Below are 18,749 nucleotides of genomic sequence, written 5' to 3'. Positions count from 1 at the left end.
CTTGAGGTCTCAGACTCATATCCTACACAGAGAACAAGAATGAATTCCTGGATCTTAGAAGGATATACAATCACACAAAGTATGTTTACTACACATTAGGATGATGTTTGTGGTTGCTCTAACCCAATAATTTGATGTGACCCAGATAATAATTAAAGAAAAATTAAAGAAATGACTCCCTAAGTCTCTTCTATTTTATTACCTGTACCAGAACAAAGACAGGTCAAAGCATCAGGTAAAAAATGGTGATACTGACTCGGACCTGAAAAATCTTGTCTAGTGTGAGAGCCCACAAAGCCACAGGTTCTTTCTATTTCTACTGAATTGTACATGAGTCCTCTGTCTCATTTGGTCTGTATTTTCAGGTTTGAAAATGTTTAAATTAATAAACAAATGAATAAGTAAATAAACAGGTTTGTGAACCTAAATGTAAACAGCCTGTGCTGCTTGGCTTGAATGCGTGATAAGAAGGCAACTGGACTTGTTTAGGTATGTGAAGATGTTTTGACCCACTAATCATGTGAGGCTTCACATAAGCCACAGAGTGCATAGACTAGTGTACAGTGAATAGTCCTCTGACTTTTACGTAGGAAAAAACAGAAAACCATTGCAAAACACATGGCAAAGCATAGGAGAGCCACGGCAACAGGACAAGACTCAGCTGTGCGTTTGTACTCTTTCAGAAATGCCAGTGGTCACATTGTGGACCAAAATGATGGAAGACAGAGATAAGTAAAGGAGGCCATGCACCTCTACTCCGCCATTGCTGAACAGATGTGGTGGCTAACAACACCAGGTACCAGCCACATGCAATGCAGGCTTGAGAGTCCTTCCAAGAGATTTCAACCCCTACTCACGCCTTAACAGCTCATGTGGTGGTGGGGTGGGGCAATGTCTTATAGTGTGTTCCAGTTCAAGTCAGAATTTCTAACTGGAAACTCAGATTTCCAACTTGGAAAATCTGACCAGCTCCACCAACCCCAACTTCACAATCCAAAATGTCAGCAGTATATGTAAATATAAGTAAAACCGTAAGCCCCTATATGTGTTTTTTGTGGGCAGGCCAATTGTGGGTATTCCTGGTGTTCATGTAAGCTGACCCATCCAGGGCCCATAGCAGATTTGTCCCTTTTCAACTGAAAACCATTGGGCACACCTAACAGGGGCCCATGTGGGGTCCATCATCCCCACACAGCTCCAGAGTGCTTAAGTTTTACCACTGTTTTGAACACTTAGCCATCTTCGACTGTGAGGCAGCTTCATGAGGCGTTTGAGGTTCCAACTGGAACTCTGAAACTTCTAACTTCAAATTGAACACGTCAAATTAAACGTGTAATGTGTACTGCGACTGATTTATACTTATGACTCGTTAAATAGCCATAAGCAGATCATTGTCCAGGCTCTATTCCTGGATATACTGCAGCTGGTTTTTAGTTTAAAAAAGAACTATTGGTAGTGATGTAAAAAACAAAGCAACAAAAAACAAGAAATATTTCCAGTGATCCAAAAACACGTATTTGTAGTATTGCATGAATCTCTCTACCTTGCCAGAGAAAATCAAATCCTGTTTTTTCTTGCTAATGCGACTTCACTATTGAAAGCCCTCAACTCTCATTTCCGAGGTAACTGGAACGCCTCAACAGTTCCCCGATCGATCCACCAAGCCTAGTCCCAAGAGAGACTGAAGCAGCTGAAGAAGAACAAGCGGTGAGCATCGTCTCTGTTCCCCTGAATATGTGCTGATTTAGAGAAAGCTGCGGAATTATAAACAAGAATCCTCCAAATATTAAACATCCTGTTAATGATGTGGAGCACTTTTCCTCCTCTTTTCTTGCAGTGACTGGGATGGAGTTTTGCCTTCTGCTGTTAATGATATGGACCTTTACGGGAAGCACATTAGCAGGGCCTGACCAATACAGCAGAGCCGTGGTGAGTACAAAATATTCACGACACACAAAAATTCCTCTATGAGTTGTAAACGTTTATCGGCAGCTGTGTGGATTCCTTTGATGTATCTGAAAGTGGGGAGGAAAGTGTAGGGTATGTGTTACTTTTGCATCAGTTTGTTTTTGTATCCTTTTGAATCCTATATATCATATACATATGATTTTAATCTGACATTTAATGTGTACTTTATCGGAAATTGTATTTCCACGTGTTTTTCATTTCAGATGGTAAAATTAACTACCCACGGCAAGGGGTGTGTGTGTGTGTGTTTGGGGGGGGGGAATAGACTAGAATAGACATTACGTTACACACTTCACATGAAATGTGACGTGCAAGCACGATAAGCTTCCCACTTCCAGTTCCTCAAATATGAATTAATATCGCTATATTTCGTGGTATGTGTATATCATGTGTGGCTTGGTTATGAGAAAGAAAAATGTTTTACTTCTTTGATTGAAAAAAGAGCATAAATCCCGGATGACACTGCTGCAAATCTCACTGGGGGTAAATTATTTTATATATATGTATATATGTATAGATAGATAGATATAGATATATGTGTGTATATGTGTGCATGTGTGTGTGTGTGTGTGTGTGTGTGTGTAAGGGAGTAAGGGAGTTTGAAGGCAGAGATCAAAGAGGACGGTTGATGGAATAAGCCACCACCTTTTTCCTGTCAAAGTGCAGCTTGCAGGGTGGAGGACATGTAAGAGTACCGCAGGTTTCAAAATCACGTTCAAGAAAGAGATTTCATTGTTTCAGTGTATGTGTGTAAAGTGTGTATTTTGTGTGCTTGTGTGTTTTGTGGTACACACTGCTCTACAGCATTTATGCTATCAATCAACTTGCTTAACATAGAGAGGATCATGCAATGTTAATGAAAAAAAAGGGCTGCGCTTGTTCAGATTGATCCGTTGTCATAAGTGGAGCAGGATACAGTGCGTATCAAATACTCCTATGACATCAAAGTAGACCCTTGCTAGATATGACTGACTCACTGTGGTGAGGATGCATTTACATTTTCTAGCCTCATTAGTAATCAAGTTTGGGAAATCAACCAATTTCTTCTTGTTTTGTGTCCAGGACTGGCTCGGTAGGTATGGGTACCTTCCTCGTCCTGACCCACATACAAGTCAGCTGCTGACGAAAGAAGGGATTGAAGAAGCTGTTCGTACCATGCAGAGATTCGGAGGGCTCCGGGAAACTGGGAAGCTTGGTAAGTTATTCTTAACTCACATCTGTTAGGAGAATGTATTACTGTATTTATACACAATTCTTTGTGCAAACCTCTCGAGTTACCCCTCATTTCTTTGCAATTTGCTTCTAAGGAGCCAGAGTGTTTTATAACTTTTTTAATCAATCAATAATTTTTTAAGTGGTCTTGAGCAATAGTTCTCCAAACTTTCTAGGGATAGTTCAGTGTTTTTCTTGGCTTTTCACTCATGTTTGTTAAGCCACTTATCTACATCTGCAATGATTCATTGAGTATCTCGAATAGGGATGGGTACCGGTGTCCGGTGCCATGATGGTTCTGACATAAACGGTAGTAACCAGACCGAAAAGCAGCGCACATTTCGGTGCTTTATTTCGGTGCTTTTTTTCCCTGAGCTGTGACACACTTCTAGCCAATCATTTTACGTTTCCGAGGATAGTAGGCGGGCCCAGGTACGTACGTTCTTTTATGCAGAGCTACAGATTAAAAATGCCCAAGGCTAAGCGGTCAAAAGTCTGGCTGTACTTCACAGCAAAATATGCAAACTCAGCAGCCTGCAACAAGTGCTTTAAGCTGATACTGTGATACTGTCAAAGGAGGTAACACCTCGAATCCGATGAAACACCTGGCCAGGCATAGCGGGTTTTTTTTAAAAGCCGAGAAATGCGCCGTATTTGATGGCAGCAGCAGCCGTTCTTCTCTGCGTGAGTAGCTTAATGTTGTTCGTGTGTAATTTACGTTGAGTAGGCTAACCATGTTATTACATTAATGCATGTAAGGTGAACTAGCAAACATCATCATAGCTACATGCGGCTGTCTTCTTGTTTGATGGCAGATACTCCCTTCACCCTGGCCAAAAAGGCTAAAATGACCAAAGAAAAAGAGGGAAACAGCTAAACATGAGAGGTTTTTGGACAAAGTTTGTATTTTTTCCATTGTTTAAGCACTGCTTCCAGCTAAGAGTGATACCATATATGCCCCATAGCTGCAGAAAAGGCTAACATTGTTATCTTTTTACAAAAAACCAGCTGACCATGAGAGGTTTTTGGACCAATTTTGTGTTCTCCATTCTTTAAGCACCGGTTTGAGCACCGTTTGAGCACCGGCACCGTTTCAAAAGTACCGATTTGGCACCGGTATCGGATAAAACCTAAACGATACCCATCCCTAATCTCGAATAACTTGATATAAAATATCATAAATGCAAATTTTTTTGCTTCGATACTTTTTTAAATTCATGCTCAGTTGTTGCCATATAAGACATAGAGGTCCAGGTGTAGATGAGATAGATGGAGAATTCATGTGGATTGCAAAATACCTGAATTTACCATGTCAATTTTTAACTGACATTAAAAACTTTTACTGGGAAAAAGCTGCCAGGAGTCCTTCATCCAACCACCTGTTCATAAAGCGGTTCATTCAGAGACTGAGGGACTTATTCTCCGACAATGTAGTTATGCCATTTGACCAAATGGTTGAGAAATATTCTCTCCCCAAACATGACTTTTTCCGTTACTTACAGATAAGGCATTATATTTTACAAAGTACTAACTTTAGTGAGAGTCATGAAGTCTCCCCTGTTGAAAAATTATTATTTTTAACAGACAAAGAGGTACCTGTGAATATATTTTACAATGCTTTATATTCTGTACTTTCAGTGATGTCACAGAGGCTTAAAGGCACATGGGAAAAGGAGTTAGGTATAGCAATTGATGATGAAGAATATAAAGATGTCTGGAGTTATGCCAAATCAATCTCAGTTTGTAATCGTACCAAAGCAATACAGTTAAAAATCATACACAGAATGCATATATCCATATCTCGCAGACATCATCAATATAATCCTACCCTTTCACCCATGTGCCTCAAATGTAAGACAGAAATTGGTACCCTAACTCACAGCTTCTGGTCATGTTTGAAATTGCAAGAATATTGGTGTAATGTGTTATCTGAAATGGAGACGATTTTCGGTTGTGAATTGGACCCTCTGTCTCTCATACTGGGCCTCCCCAGCCGGCGATTAATATCCAAGAATAATAGGAGATTGTACTGTGTTCTCACCTATGCGGCAAGGAAGAATATACTACTCCAATGGATTTATGAAAGAGCACCAACTATTAAAGGTTGGCAAAGAGTAGTGTTGGATCTAGTGCCATTGGAATATCTTACATGTATACTGCACTCAAAAACAGATCAATTCTTTAAGGTGTGGGAACCATACTTGAATTATGTGGAACCTGATGTTTCTAATATTATGTTACAAGGATTCTCTTGAGTGTTCAAACTGCAAAGTACTACTGGGACCACAGGTATTGTATTGTATTGTATTTTCTCTTTATTTATTTATTTATTTTTTAGATGGAACTGAGCTGGTGTTCTGTGCTTAGTTATCAGTCTATTTGTTTTTGTTTATTTATTTATTTATTTATTTATTTATTTATTTATTTTTGGTTCTGAATTGTACACTTAATTATGTTATGTAATTATGTACTATTTGTGAAAACAGAAAAACTAATAAAAAAATATAAATAATAAAATAACTAAATAAATAAATAAAGCTGTTCATAAATGTTAAGGAAAGCAAACATTGTAGCTGCTCCCATCCATCAAGCAGAAAAAAAGGCACCAAATCCAACAAATGAATCAGTTTGAACCCTTTTTATACACTTTATTACCTGCAGGTCATTGCAAAAACACATTGTCATTGACATTCACAGGCATTAGGTAGTTTTTTGCACCAAGGTTATTCCCAAAAAGGTATTAGCTGAAAGCTTGACATATCAAGAAATAACAACTGCAAATGACAAGAAAACGTCCCTAAAAAAAGAGTTCGGGCTATGTTGATGACATTGTATTTCCATATACACTACCAGTCAAAACTTTGGACATGCCTTCTCATTTAATGGCTTTTCTTTATTTTTACTACTTTCTACATCGTAGATACATACTGAAGACATCAAATATACAAAGCAAGATATGTGGAACTATGTAGCAAGGAAAAAATTGATAAAGTATGTCTCATGTTTTAGATTCCAGAAAGTAGCCACACTTTGCTTTGTTAACAGCGCTGCAAACCCTTGGCCTTCCCTCAGTGAGCTTCATGATGTAGTCACCTGAAATGGTTTTCACTTCACAGGTGTGACTTGTCATTTGTGGAAATTCTTGCCTTCTTAATGGGGTTGGGGCCATCAGTGGTGTTGTGCAGAAGTCAGGTTGGTACACAGCTAACAGCCCTATTTTTACAACTGTTAATTCATATTCTGGCAAGAACCAATCAGCTAAGTAAAGAGAAATCCATTTCAGCTGACAACCTCATGAAGCTCATTAAGAGAATAGCAAGAGTGTGCAAAGCAGTAATTAAATCAAAGGGTGGCTATTTTGAAGAATGTAAACTATAAAGCATGTTTTTAATTATTTCACATTTTTTGGTTTACTACATAATTCCAAATGTGTTCATTCATAGTTTTGATGCCTTCAGTGAGAATATACAATGTAAATAGTCATCAATATAAAGAAAAAACATTAAACGAGAAAATGTTTCCAAAACATTTTACTGGTAGTGTATATTTGCACATTTCAGCAATTTCCTTCTTCCCATTTTCACAGGAAAAATGCAATATAATTAGTGATGGCTCAAGACTTTTGCACAACACTGTACATTTTTTTTCTAGACAGGGGTCACATGAGGCCTTGCAGTTCTTGCAACACCTTCTTTCATTTCAACACATGATATTTAATCATCTTCTCTTCCAGACCCGGAAACGCTCAAACTAATGTCTAAACCACGATGCTCTCTTCCTGATATTGTCGGAAGAGACGACATACTGAGGAGGCGAAGGAGGAGGAAAAGATATGCACTATCAGGCCTAAAGTGGGATAAGACAGATCTCACATGGAGGTTGGTTTCGTGTGATGATTGTGACATTGTGGTTTTATCATATGTGTATGAATCATGGGAATATCCCAGGAACACTTGACATGTTTTTTACCCCATAAGTTGTCATGGCCAACAAGCTAGTCATGTTACATCAAATATAGGAACTAAGCCAGGATTAAAGAGGCATTTTATTGAGGAAGCTATCTGATAGTGTGTGGTGCTAACAGAATGATGTGTGAGTGGATGTGGCTCAAGTGGTAGAGCAAGTCTTCCACCAGTGCTCAGTTTGAATATAAGTACAACTATATAGCACCTTTCTATTATAGAAAATTTACCCACATGCTGAAAAAGAGGAGAACCTGTTACCATTTGAAGGTTAAAGGTTGAAGTAAGTGCTAGCATGCAGGATTTAAAAATTCTAAAGCTTTCCACTATGATAACTTGTGTTCTTGTGTTGTTGCACAAATATGAGAACAACAAGCCTATATTACAGCCTATAAATGTTGCTTGGTTTCTCAATTATACAGAAGAAAATAGAAGATTAGGGCCACCAGAAAAAAAGAGAGCACATCTTTTTTTCTTCTTTTCCAGAATTCTGAGAAAAGAGTGGCCATAATCCTCTTCTGTACAATCAGATCCACCTATGACTTGAAATGTCGTATCTTAATAAGTCTACCTCAGCCAAATTTGAGGACTTTGCAAACCAGCATGTGGCATCAAAGTGACACCTTGGAATTTGATGTTTAAATTGTTTTTTGTTTTGTTAAATTTGACCTGTAACTTGTAATGAAGGAGAAAAAAATTGAGAAAAAGGGAAGGCTCCACTTTTAGATAACATAAGCCTTCTGCAAGGCTGAATTTTAATGACATTTTAATATGCTGTATGTATACAGCTGTGTATGTATAGGGCTGTGGATTCGGGGCCAATCGGTCCAGGGTCCATAATGCCGTTGGTGGAGGTGGCTGAATGGACCGAGGAGTGAGACAACGAGATCTTTGAGTAGTGGCATTTTTTGAAAACATTTATTAAACATGTAGTTTTAATTATATTATTACACATACTGCAAATGTGCGCATAAAAGAGTTGGCATTCTGTTTTTGAGGGTTACAAGCTTCATCTGACTGTCTAGATGACATATTGTGAAAGGTGACACAGTGCAGAAAGGTCAAAGCAAGCACGCTTACAGACACAGACATTACGTAGATTTATTTTTTAGGGTAGAGGTGAGACTTGCTTGTAACTGCAATTTGTACCTGCATAAGCAACAGATTTTGCAGAATGTGTGATGTTCCAGAGATAAGCGAGAAGGAGAACATCCACAGGAAACATCTGGCTCGGAGACGGTGAAAATGTCTCTTTAGGTGTGTTAAAGGTGACTTTCATTAACTGTAATTTATGCATGACATGTATCTGCCTGACACAAGAGGAGGCGTGAACCCTGATATATAAAAACCATTTGAAGTGTGCTTTCTAGCGGAGATTTATGCTGAGAATTGTGATGGTGTATTTCTTTCCACGCGTGTGTTTAATAAAATCATTGTTTTGACACATCTGGACCAGTGGTTGTTTGTCTCACACCTCAATCAAAAGAATTCGGGACAGTATTAAAACATCATGTGTGATTAAAAAAAGAGGAATGTGAAAAATACACAAGTCACAGCATTTAAGTTTTCTGTCTCCAGTATCCACAGCTACCCAAATCCCTCCACCTCCCCCGGCTTGGCTAACAATGACGTGGAAAGCCTCCTGACTCATGCCTTCAAAGCCTGGAGTGACGTGGCCCCTTTGAATTTCCGTCAGCTGAGCAGAGACAACAATGGGGCCACAGCTAACGGGGACATCAGAGTGTCTTTTGACCACATGTTTCACGACGATGGGTACCCTTTTGATGGGCAAGGTGGCACTCTGGCCCATGCCTTTTTCCCAGGAACACTTGACATATCTGGTGATACACACTTTGATGACGATGAGATCTGGAGCTCCGCAGGTATATAAAAGGATATGAAGAATACAAAAAACCTCATCATTCACTTACCCAGAATGTCCACTATCTAATTTTAAGTGGGTTTTCTTTGCTTTCTTGTGAAACGGTAACACTTTTCCTTCACACTTCCACAGGTGATAGCAGAGGTACTGACTTGTTCACAGTTGCAGTGCATGAGTTTGGCCATGCACTGGGCCTTTCTCATTCCTCCTCTGATCCATCCATCATGAGGCCGTACTATCAGGGTCCCGTGGAAGACATTGCCCACTTTAAACTGGCCATGGATGACAGGCTCGCCATCCAGCAGCTTTACGGTCAGTCTGACTAGTCGTACACTCGTCAAATCAGTATCTGGCACTTGATGATGTAAAAATAGTGGTGGAGTATTACACTCATATTGCCATATCATACCACAATAAATCTTTCTTCATATCCATTTGCCCTTTCAAACTGATTGTGAATTTGTGAATTATATTACTTGATTTTTTTTATGTAAGTTATATCAACCATCCATTTAACATGACCACAAGAGTTCAGCAATATAGCCTCAAAAATGTATCACATATTCCATGATATTTCAACATAGTTTTTGATAAGAATATTAATGATGATATTGAAAAAAATAATAAATATTTTTATATTGATGCTTACATTTAGCAACCTACATTATGTAGGTTAATGAACATCGTCTTCAATCCCTCTTTTTTAATGAGCAACAGTCACTGATTACCTACTAGCAAGCGCAGCTAGCCAGTGCTCTGAGCAGCACACCATGTAGACATTTAAGGTCATTGTTTCCACTTTCAGCGGAAACAGTTTTCTTGCATATTTTGCAGGGTTCTCGCGCTCCCTTAAAGGCATGGCATATCAATATCGGTCATGGCTGATGGCTGTCCCTCACTGAGCCTTGTTCCTGTTAAAAAAGAGTTTTCCCTTCCTACTGCTGCCAAGTGCTTTCTCATCAGCGGTCATCTGATTGTTGGGGTTTTCTCTCTATTGTTATAGCCTTCTTGCCTTACAGTAAAGCACCTTGAGATGAGTGCTTTATGGTTTGGTGCTAAATAAATAAAACTGAAATGAACTAAATATGATATTTTTATATCACATAAAAAATGATACTGGGCTTATCACAGATGATATATGGCACAGTCCTAATGACCACTCTTGATTTGGGCAAATGTACATGGAGGACATGTGGTCCTGCAAATATAAGCTGTCTCTGCTATTTGTTTCTAGTTTATAAAATTGCACTTTACACTTAGGTTTTATAAAACTCTTACACAGTTGTTCTCAGATATTCATTACTGATATATTTCTGTTATAGCTTAATACGCTATAAAACGTAAAACGTCTACAAAAGATAAAAATAATACAGTAATGCAATAACACTGTTTTAATCTGGTTTTGTGTGCAATACTGCATTCATGCAGTGATGTAACTGAATATCTTCCTCATGTCTTAAAAAAGAAAAAGCCTTGCATCCTGTGTGACAAACACCTCTGCACACTGAGAAGAATGTGGGTTGCCTGCTGAGTTTTTCTTATACTGTCGTCAGCTTTCGTTTCCTCTTCCACAGTGTCTTCTGTCACTTTTCTGTTGCAGGTGTGAAAGATGCTGACCGACCAGGTGGTGATGATCCCCACTTCCCACGCCTGCCCAGTCCACCTCCACCGAGGCCAACACAGCAGTGAGCTGAACCATGGGAGGGATTGGGGGTGGGGGGATTATCTGGATTGCACTTTAATCCAGATAATCATCACATAATATTTGACTTTACAAGCTATGAATATACTATTAATGCATTCAGACAGAGTCACATAAAAAAAAAAGAAGAATGACTAATTAGGGAAGGCTGTGGCCCCTATCAGTCAAAAGGCTGATAGTTTGATACCCTGCTGCTGCAGTTTGCATGTCAACGTAAAGGGAAAGATACTAAAACCTCACGGCTCCATTGGTGTCTGAGCGTGTGTTAACAAATGTTAGACATTGTACTTAAGTATAGAAAAAACGTACTTGTATGAATGTGTGTGTTCCTGGATGAATGAAGCTTGGGGTAAAAATCTCTGTGAATATAATCGTAAGGTAGTAGTCTATTTAATTTAAGTGGTAGCTTAAAGACTCTCACTGTGGCATTCTTGGCCCCACAGCACCCTCTAGTGTATTTATCAAACAAATGCAGTAAAAGCAAAGTTTAACTTGATTTTGATTCAATTTTCTCTCCTAGTTCTGATCCATCATTCCAAGAGCGGTGTCAGGGAGGCTTTGATGCTATAGGAAACATTAGGGGAGAGGTCTTCTTCTTTAAAGGTATGAAAAAGTGGATCTGTGCTGAACAGAATAAAAAATACATCTCAATTAATTTTCCACATTCGTCAAAAAAATGTATTTTTATTTTATTTATCCGTGTTGTTTCTTTTGTGTCTTCTCTTCAAAAAGGTGCACAGTTCTGGAGAACCCAGCAAGATGGATCTTTGGTGTCCTTAAATCCGGCTCAGATCAAAAACTTCTGGATGGGCCTTCCAGAAGGAATAAACAAGATCGATGCTGTGTATGAGAGGAAGAGTGACAGCCGCATCATCTTCTTCATCGGTGAGAAGCTAAATCTTGTGGTTATGTATGGCCTCAGGTGATCTAATTTTGGCCGTTCAGAGACGTGAGAAGTGGGTGACTTCTCACGTCTGTTATATTTTAAACATGGTGGTTTTTTTGAGTGGGGGGTGAAATGTTAAATCATATATAAATATTTTCATATACGTCATTTAGGTCAAGAAGTGTTTAGACAGTGATGCATTTTTTTTATTATTTTGGCTCAACACGCTGCCACAATAGATGTGAAGACGAAACAATTGAGATGCAACTGGAGTGCAGATTGTAAGTTTTTAATTAAGAGGCAGAACAAAAAAGGGTGTTAAAACAATGAGGATTTATTTTTAATATGTACAAATTAATATAATAATAATAATAAATAAAATACTTATTTTTAAACTTTTAAAGTCAGCCAATATGGTCCAGTTTGTCCTGGTGTTTTCTTTCTGTTCCAGGCTTTTAATGCTGCTGTTTTCTGCTGTTTTTGTATTTGGTCTTTCCTGCCTTCAGTTTTGTCCTCGCTAAGTGAAATGCAGCTGAAGACAATGTCCTGAACAGATCTGCCCCAGACAAATATTTTCACTTCTTTACATTCAAACCTTCTGCTGTATCTTTTGGGTCATTGCCTGTATCACTGGGTCTGTATTATCGGTACTTTCCAGTTTGGTTTTCTGCTGATAAACCGAAGAATTCACCAGGATATGGTTCCGACTCACATTAAGTGATTTTCTGTTGAAATATTCTGTTTTGCTTTCGCCATGTCCAGGAGCTCAGTACTGGGTCTTCAAGGACACAGTGGCTATGGCCGGTTACCCTCGGCCTCTCTCTGACTGGGGCATGAAGAAGAAGTCGGGTGAGACAGTGAACAGGGTGGACGCTGCTTTCAACTGGGCTCATAATGGCAAAACATACCTGTTCAGCGGAGGGGAGTTTTGGAGGTTTAACGAAAACATTGAGAATGGACAGAGGACCATCCAACCAGAGCAAGGATATCCACGGGAAAACACCCTATGGGAAGGAATGCCTGCCCATATCGATGGCATCATTAGCTGGCGAGAAGGTAACATTGTGTTAAAATGGAGACATATGTGATGATCTTCTATTACAAACTTGAGATCAGAGTTGAGCAATTCATTTCCCCAAGGGGCCACATGAGAAACTGGGCACCAATAAGGATTAAGCTTATTGGTACAGTTTCTCACTTGGCCCTTTGGGAAAATGAATTGTCCACCTTTGCTCTAGATAAATACACAACAATGATAGAGAAGTTATTTTGGGAGATAGCTTTTGTCAGCTGTCACACCCAAGACGCTCAAGGGAATGACGCACAGAAAGGAGTGGAAGAGCGCTGATTAAGATAAGAAGTTCTAAATAACATCTTACACTGAGATGCAACATGATTCAAGTAGATAAATGAATAAAGGAAAGATTCCTGCACAAAAAAATGCCATGTCATAGCCTATTTCATTACTTCATGTAGTATGAAAAGTAGTAGTATCACATCAAAGCATACTTTATATTAGAATGACAATCCAAATATGACTAATTTAACAGGTGGGTGATTTGTTGAAAATCAGTGGATGCCTCCCAGCTGACCCAGAAAGGGCTAATTTTTAATTTTTGTATTTATTTAGTACAGTAATTTTAGTATTTTTAATAAAGCTGTTGAAAACTTTGGCTTCAGGGTAAGAGAGCTTTTGAAATGACAGGATTTAGAAGTACACTTTCTGAGCCCTCATAAGTGCAGGAGCTAACCACATAACTACTTTGTAGTTACAAAAACTACAATGTGCTGCTGTCTTCCACTCCTTTTAATCAGCATCCAGTTTGTGTGGGTTGGTTTATTCATAATTTGATGAAACAAAATAACAGCTGCATTGCTTTTCGTGTTCTTTTTTTCTTTTTGTTGTTAAGGAAATACCTATTTCTTCAAGGATAATTCCTACTGGATGCTCACAAATGGAGACCTGAACCAAGATGATGTCACACCAAAATCCATCGCTGTAGACTGGCTTAGATGTCCAGCTCCTCCTTCAACTTCCACTCCAACAAATCCTCGATTCCCAAAAAAATGCACCTGCATCTTCTTGGGATCGCATTCATCGCTGAGAAGCAGCTCTCTCCTCTTGATTTTTATTTTGCTGCTAACCAATGAGATTATAAGAAACATGAGTTTGTAATTTTCTTGAGTCAGTGTTTACTTCTCCCTTTTTTCCACTGGCGGGTTATTAATAGAATGACTTTATGTCATCTTACTTGCATAAAGTTACACAATAGTTTCAAATTGAGTCCCAGTGGCAAAAAAAAGCCTCTCTTAAACCCCCTGGGTTTTTATAAATACAGTTTCTCATCTGAAACATATTGCGACATTTTTGTATTGAATTACAATGAGCTTTACAGAAGAAAGAAACGTCATTTAACACCACACGCAAGCACACCGCCTTGTGCTTGGGGTGATAAAAAGGTAAATCAAACATACTTAACAGCAAAAGTCATTTTCATCTTTAAATATATCTATTTATAATTAGATTTTGGTGCTTTTGCTAAAATATCAAAATATATAGTGCACAAGCAGATCTGGATTATGGTAAATTGAAGATTTTGTTTTTTTATATTTGTGTAGTTTTTACAAATGTACAATGTTTTGGTAGTTTTACATTGACATTAATAGCTGTCATTGTAGAATATTCTTAAGGCTGGGCTGTGTTAAGCTGAGATGCTTAACTTTGCAGATGAAACATACCAAATCCTTCAGTGGTTTTCACAGCTCGAGTCAGATAGACTTACTGTAAAGTGACAATATACATTTTGTAAAATCTCTGTGAAAGAAATCTTAAACAAAACCATTTATAAGTTATCAGAAACTATTAAAATGTCCTAATGTTGAATTTTATACTTTTGGTTTTGGTTTGTAGCTTTGTCTTTTGCTTTTAACACATATTTCTTTGGCGTCACTGCCCTTGCCACAAGTGTGAAGGCATGTTACCTCATGTTGTCTTATCTGGTTCAGATTCAAGATGTTTCATTTTCAATGATTAAATACTTGTCATTCTCCAGTGACAGTTCTGTTTGTGTGTTCAGTTACAGATTGATGATAGCATTATTAGGAACACCTCTCCCTGTTTGCAGGGACCTATTTATCTCAAGGACATCAAATACCGCCATTACAAAAAGAAGAGCAATGTGATAAGAATGCTCGTCTTGTGGCCTGAAAAATATGTTATAAAAATATGTTTCACTTAGTTAAAATCAAATTAACTGCAACCCCAACCTTTCATTGATAATACGGCTAGTTAACCATTACACACACACAGCCAAATCCTTCAAAGCGGTTTGAGTTTAAACAGGTCTGTTTGCCCTGCTTTGTTAGTAAATGGCATGGGTCATGCAAGGTTAAAACCAGTGTGGACAAATAATTGGCAGCTTCACAGGTTGGGAATAAAACTAGGGATCTTTGTTCTAAAATACATTGTTGAAGCACATTTTGTAAACTAGAATAGACACCTCTCAAAAGCTCAGACAGCTTGGCCTAGTTAGGTGTAACAAATGCACCTATGAAGCACTCCAGCCAGCTATGTATCATTTCAAAATTTCCAGAAACTTCCAAGAATTTATAAAAAGAGTAAAGCGGCACAAACATTCACAAAAATTTTTTAAATGCCATTTAAGAAGATCAGGAAAGTCAGTTTTGTTCATGTTGAAGCAATACAGTACAGTGTTAAGGACATAAGCAATGTGCATCACTGGTAAACAATTTTTTTCATCTGAGAAAGTAACACACAAAACCTTCAAAACACGAACTTCATAAAGGAATCGGCATGTTTTCTTTTTTCATTTTGTGGTTTTAGCACAGTGCACCTCAAATGCAGCAGTAGCTGCACTAATGGAGGCAAGAAAGGTTACAATAGTTTAAAATAAATACAAATAACAAAGAAATAAAATCACCATATCCTTCAATCATCAGCTGGTAAACTAAACTAGTTGCATGTGCCAACATCAAGGTATATCATAACGTGTCACCAGATAGCAACACATTCTTATAATGCTGTATTTCATAACCACCAGAACTACACTGTAGATAGTGCAGGTGCATCCCTTTCTCACCCACGCCTAGCTCTGGCAGCTCAACAGAGATGTGGAACATGCCTTAATTGTTCACACCATGTTGGCCTCGCAAAATGAAAACTTGTGCATGTCATTGCATAAAGTAAACTTTGCATGCATGAGGCGCGTGCATGCATTCAGACTCAAATCTGATAACAGGTAAGTGCTTTGTCACAGGTAGCCATAATCAAGAGATATTGTTGAGAGATAACATTGGTGCAGAGGTAGCCTTCACCTTTAAAAATTGTTCTTCACACTTTTCGTGATTATGTCAAACACAGAGAGCTACACTAAAAATCAGCAAAGGTCAGTTTTAGTTAAATGGGGGAAAGAGCGAATGTTCTGAAGTGAGGCAACGGGTTGACGATGACGTTCTCTTTCTATTTTAGCTCCAAATCCAGCCCAGTGCAAGACTGAGAAGTAGCAGGCCAAGGGAGAAGCAGGTTGAGGAGGAAGAGGCCCTGACGCTCTGAGTTGACACTGGCTGTGCAGGCTGCAGGCTTCTGTAGACATTTGTCATGAGTTGTGACGTGCTGTTTTCGACACGCACTGTGGTGCTGAAGAGGTCAATCTGGTGATGATATTCCAATTAGCTTCATGAACCACTTATAGACCATCTGTGCTCGCAGCAATGACAATTAAGAGACAGAAGAAAGAAATGAAATAACACCTACCAGATCTTTGCTGACTTTAATTGGTTCCTTAAAAACGGTCCAGACCACCGCCTCATTACAAGTGGGGGTCGTCAAAGATCCAAGGTAGCGGTAATACTTAGTGCGATTCACACCAACGAGCAGGTCGTCCAGGGAAAACCCAGCTGCAATTGAAACTTTCTGGCCTGAAGACAGAAACAAGACCTATATGAAGGAACTATGGGTGACACAATTTAGAGTCAGAAAGAGGAGAGGAGGTTTTCCACAAAAAAATATCACCTTTTTGTGTGATGTTGGCCAAGTAAGAGGTCAAATTGCGCCAGCTTTCTGGCTGGCCAGTTGAATTGCCTGACATTACCTGGAAAAAAAAGTATATATATATATATATATATATATATATATATATATATATATATATATATATATATATATATATATATATTATTGTTTTCCACAGCTCAGAAGAGGAAATGACCAACAAGGGACAACACCTCACCAAAATGCAGTGAGGTTGGAATACTGAATAACACAACAGGCATTACATCATCTCGTGCGCTGCTTCTCTTACCTCGATGAAGAAACCAAGAGCTGCGAGTCCGGTGGAGTCTTTGACGGCTAGACTTGTATTCCCATTGTAGGATGACTTGCTGTTCACAATATGCAGCTGGGAAAATACATAAATTCATAAAGATCATACAGATGTTTGCTTGCTTATTTTATTTTATTTACAATTTTAATATGAATTTATCGAAGAAACACAGCAGCATCAAAATAAATCTGTACCTCCATAGGATAGCGCTTTCCATCCACTGTGTGCTCGGAGCCGGGCACAGAGGAGCCGTTGCCCCAGTGCAAGTGAAACTGGAGGCTGTCGTATTGCTCGGACAGGTCCCCTCCTGAAATCTTAACTCCGCTCTTAAGGGTCACTTTGACTGGAAGAAGGTGGAAAAACAAAAACAGAATAAGGTTACATCTAACCGGTGAGGAGTAAGAGGGAATGTTGAGGTGCAAAGGGGGTGCGTTTAGTTGTAGAAAAGAGAAGGGCGCTAAAAATTCCAGTAAGACAAGTTATCTTTATGATGATGATGATTATTATTATTATTTTTGTTAAACTAGGTCGAAATATATGTTTTGAAACACAAAGATAAAAAAAAAAAAAAAAACACCAACCCACAACAACAAACTTTTGTAAGCACTAAGCCATAAACTCGGGCTCACCTGTGTCGCCAGTATTTTCTATGGATGTCATTGCGGAGGTGTCGTCATACTTTACAAAAGTGAATTCAGTCAGATTGGCGTTTTGTGTGGCAGATGCTGAGACGATGTTAATGGGTGACTGTCGGGTGCCGTTGCAATATTCCGGGGAAATTGTTGACCAGGTTGTGTCATCTATGAGCAGAAAGAACACGTAACGTCACCGAGGAGGGGTCACTCAGTGGGCAACATATAATAGATAATGGAGATATTGGGTACTCACTGCAGGATGGGAGGTGATAACACCAGGCTGGATGAAAAAAGGGGGTGAAAAAACAGGACATTCAGATTCCCATAAGTACAAATTCAGTGTAACAGTGAATTCAAAATATTTCATGAAAAAAAAGGCCTTTAGCTAATACACACCTATCGATCCGGATGCGCAGTGAGCGGCGGGTACGAGGACGCACACAGCAAGCGCAGCGACTACAAACAACTTCATCTGAAACGAGCATAAAAGCCACATTGTTTATAATCGCATATATATATATATATATATATATATATATATATATATATATATATATATATATATATATATATATAAATCATCAAAACGAAAATGTAGCTCTTGCAACACAAACATGAATCAATCAATCACAGGATACTATATGGAATGACAAATTTACCTATATATAAACTTTGAAAATTAAATTGCTAAAATTTAAAATGCTACAGTCTGATGTTAGTAGAGAAAAGAATGCAATACATGCATTTTTCAGACTGTAGCCTAATTCTTCCTTCTGTCCAGCTCACCTAAGCTGCAGTGTCTTACCTTTGATGCACCTGTGCGTCCTTTCAGCCTGTTGTCAGATGCAGCTAGCCTCAGCCTCCCTCTTTTTATTCCCTCAGTGCATCCTGCAGCTGGCCGGACACCGCCTCCATGTGACATGTGAGTTGGTCGTTATCCAAAAATTTCCGGAAGTACGATGGAGTATTAGGGCCACATTAAGAAAAAAAATATAGTGTCGATCATTTTGAGAATAAAGTCGATATTTCGAGATTAATAATTCAATTTTGCAGAAAAAAAGGTCGAAAAATTCATTCAAATTCATGATTAATAAGAGGACGTAAAGAGACTGATTGCTAACACAACTTATCAGTGTTTCCCTGGAAACCCAGTAGCCAAT

The 18,749-nt window shown here is 38.6% G+C and overlaps 2 protein-coding genes across 2 annotated transcripts; one reads left to right on the top strand and one right to left on the bottom strand.

Annotated features, from left to right (window-relative positions):
• Nucleotides 1–1,648: 1,648 nt before the first annotated feature.
• Nucleotides 1,649–14,659, top strand: mmp25b (matrix metallopeptidase 25b). The gene is made up of 11 exons (XM_085466100.1): nucleotides 1,649–1,707; nucleotides 1,838–1,929; nucleotides 3,031–3,163; nucleotides 6,914–7,058; nucleotides 8,721–9,025; nucleotides 9,157–9,336; nucleotides 10,625–10,709; nucleotides 11,247–11,329; nucleotides 11,459–11,611; nucleotides 12,375–12,668; nucleotides 13,523–14,659. Exons 2-11 carry the CDS (start codon nucleotides 1,846–1,848, stop codon nucleotides 13,786–13,788), a joined length of 1,728 nt encoding a protein of 575 aa, XP_085322226.1. The 5' UTR covers nucleotides 1,649–1,707; nucleotides 1,838–1,845; the 3' UTR covers nucleotides 13,789–14,659.
• A 606-nt stretch (nucleotides 14,660–15,265) lies between these two features.
• LOC146703021 (carbonic anhydrase 4-like) lies at nucleotides 15,266–18,511 on the bottom strand. Its single transcript, XM_085466109.1, has 9 exons — nucleotides 18,395–18,511; nucleotides 17,986–18,061; nucleotides 17,843–17,869; nucleotides 17,584–17,754; nucleotides 17,149–17,297; nucleotides 16,934–17,029; nucleotides 16,645–16,723; nucleotides 16,387–16,550; nucleotides 15,266–16,283 (listed from the first exon to the last, which is right to left on the bottom strand). Exons 1-9 carry the CDS (start codon nucleotides 18,509–18,511, stop codon nucleotides 16,098–16,100), a joined length of 1,065 nt encoding a protein of 354 aa, XP_085322235.1. The 3' UTR covers nucleotides 15,266–16,097.
• Nucleotides 18,512–18,749: the final 238 nt, after the last annotated feature.

This window comes from Copadichromis virginalis, linkage group LG8, assembly GCF_057382275.1.
Source record: "Copadichromis virginalis isolate Kocher_CV1m ecotype Utaka linkage group LG8, C_Virginalis_male_GT1.1, whole genome shotgun sequence".
Lineage (NCBI taxonomy): Eukaryota > Metazoa > Chordata > Actinopteri > Cichliformes > Cichlidae > Copadichromis > Copadichromis virginalis.
The sequence above is the reverse complement of the archived record's forward strand: the minus strand, read 5'-3'. Positions and strand labels throughout refer to the sequence as shown.

Bases quoted from the DNA above. Each gene is read 5' to 3' on its own strand.
- mmp25b (XM_085466100.1), top strand. From the start codon at position 1,846: ATGGAGTTTTGCCTTCTGCTGTTAATGATATGGACCTTTACGGGAAGC. The intron at 9,337-10,624 runs GTCAGTCTGACT...TTTCTGTTGCAG, and splicing joins CGCCATCCAGCAGCTTTACG to GTGTGAAAGATGCTGACCGA. The intron at 11,330-11,458 runs GTATGAAAAAGT...CTCTTCAAAAAG, and splicing joins AGAGGTCTTCTTCTTTAAAG to GTGCACAGTTCTGGAGAACC.
- LOC146703021 (XM_085466109.1), bottom strand. From the start codon at position 18,511: ATGTCACATGGAGGCGGTGTCCGGCCAGCTGCAGGATGCACTGAGGGA. The intron at 17,298-17,583 runs GTGAGCCCGAGT...ACCTTCTTCCAG, and splicing joins AGAAAATACTGGCGACACAG to TCAAAGTGACCCTTAAGAGC. The intron at 16,551-16,644 runs GTGATATTTTTT...TTCTGTCTTCAG, and splicing joins GGCCAACATCACACAAAAAG to GCCAGAAAGTTTCAATTGCA.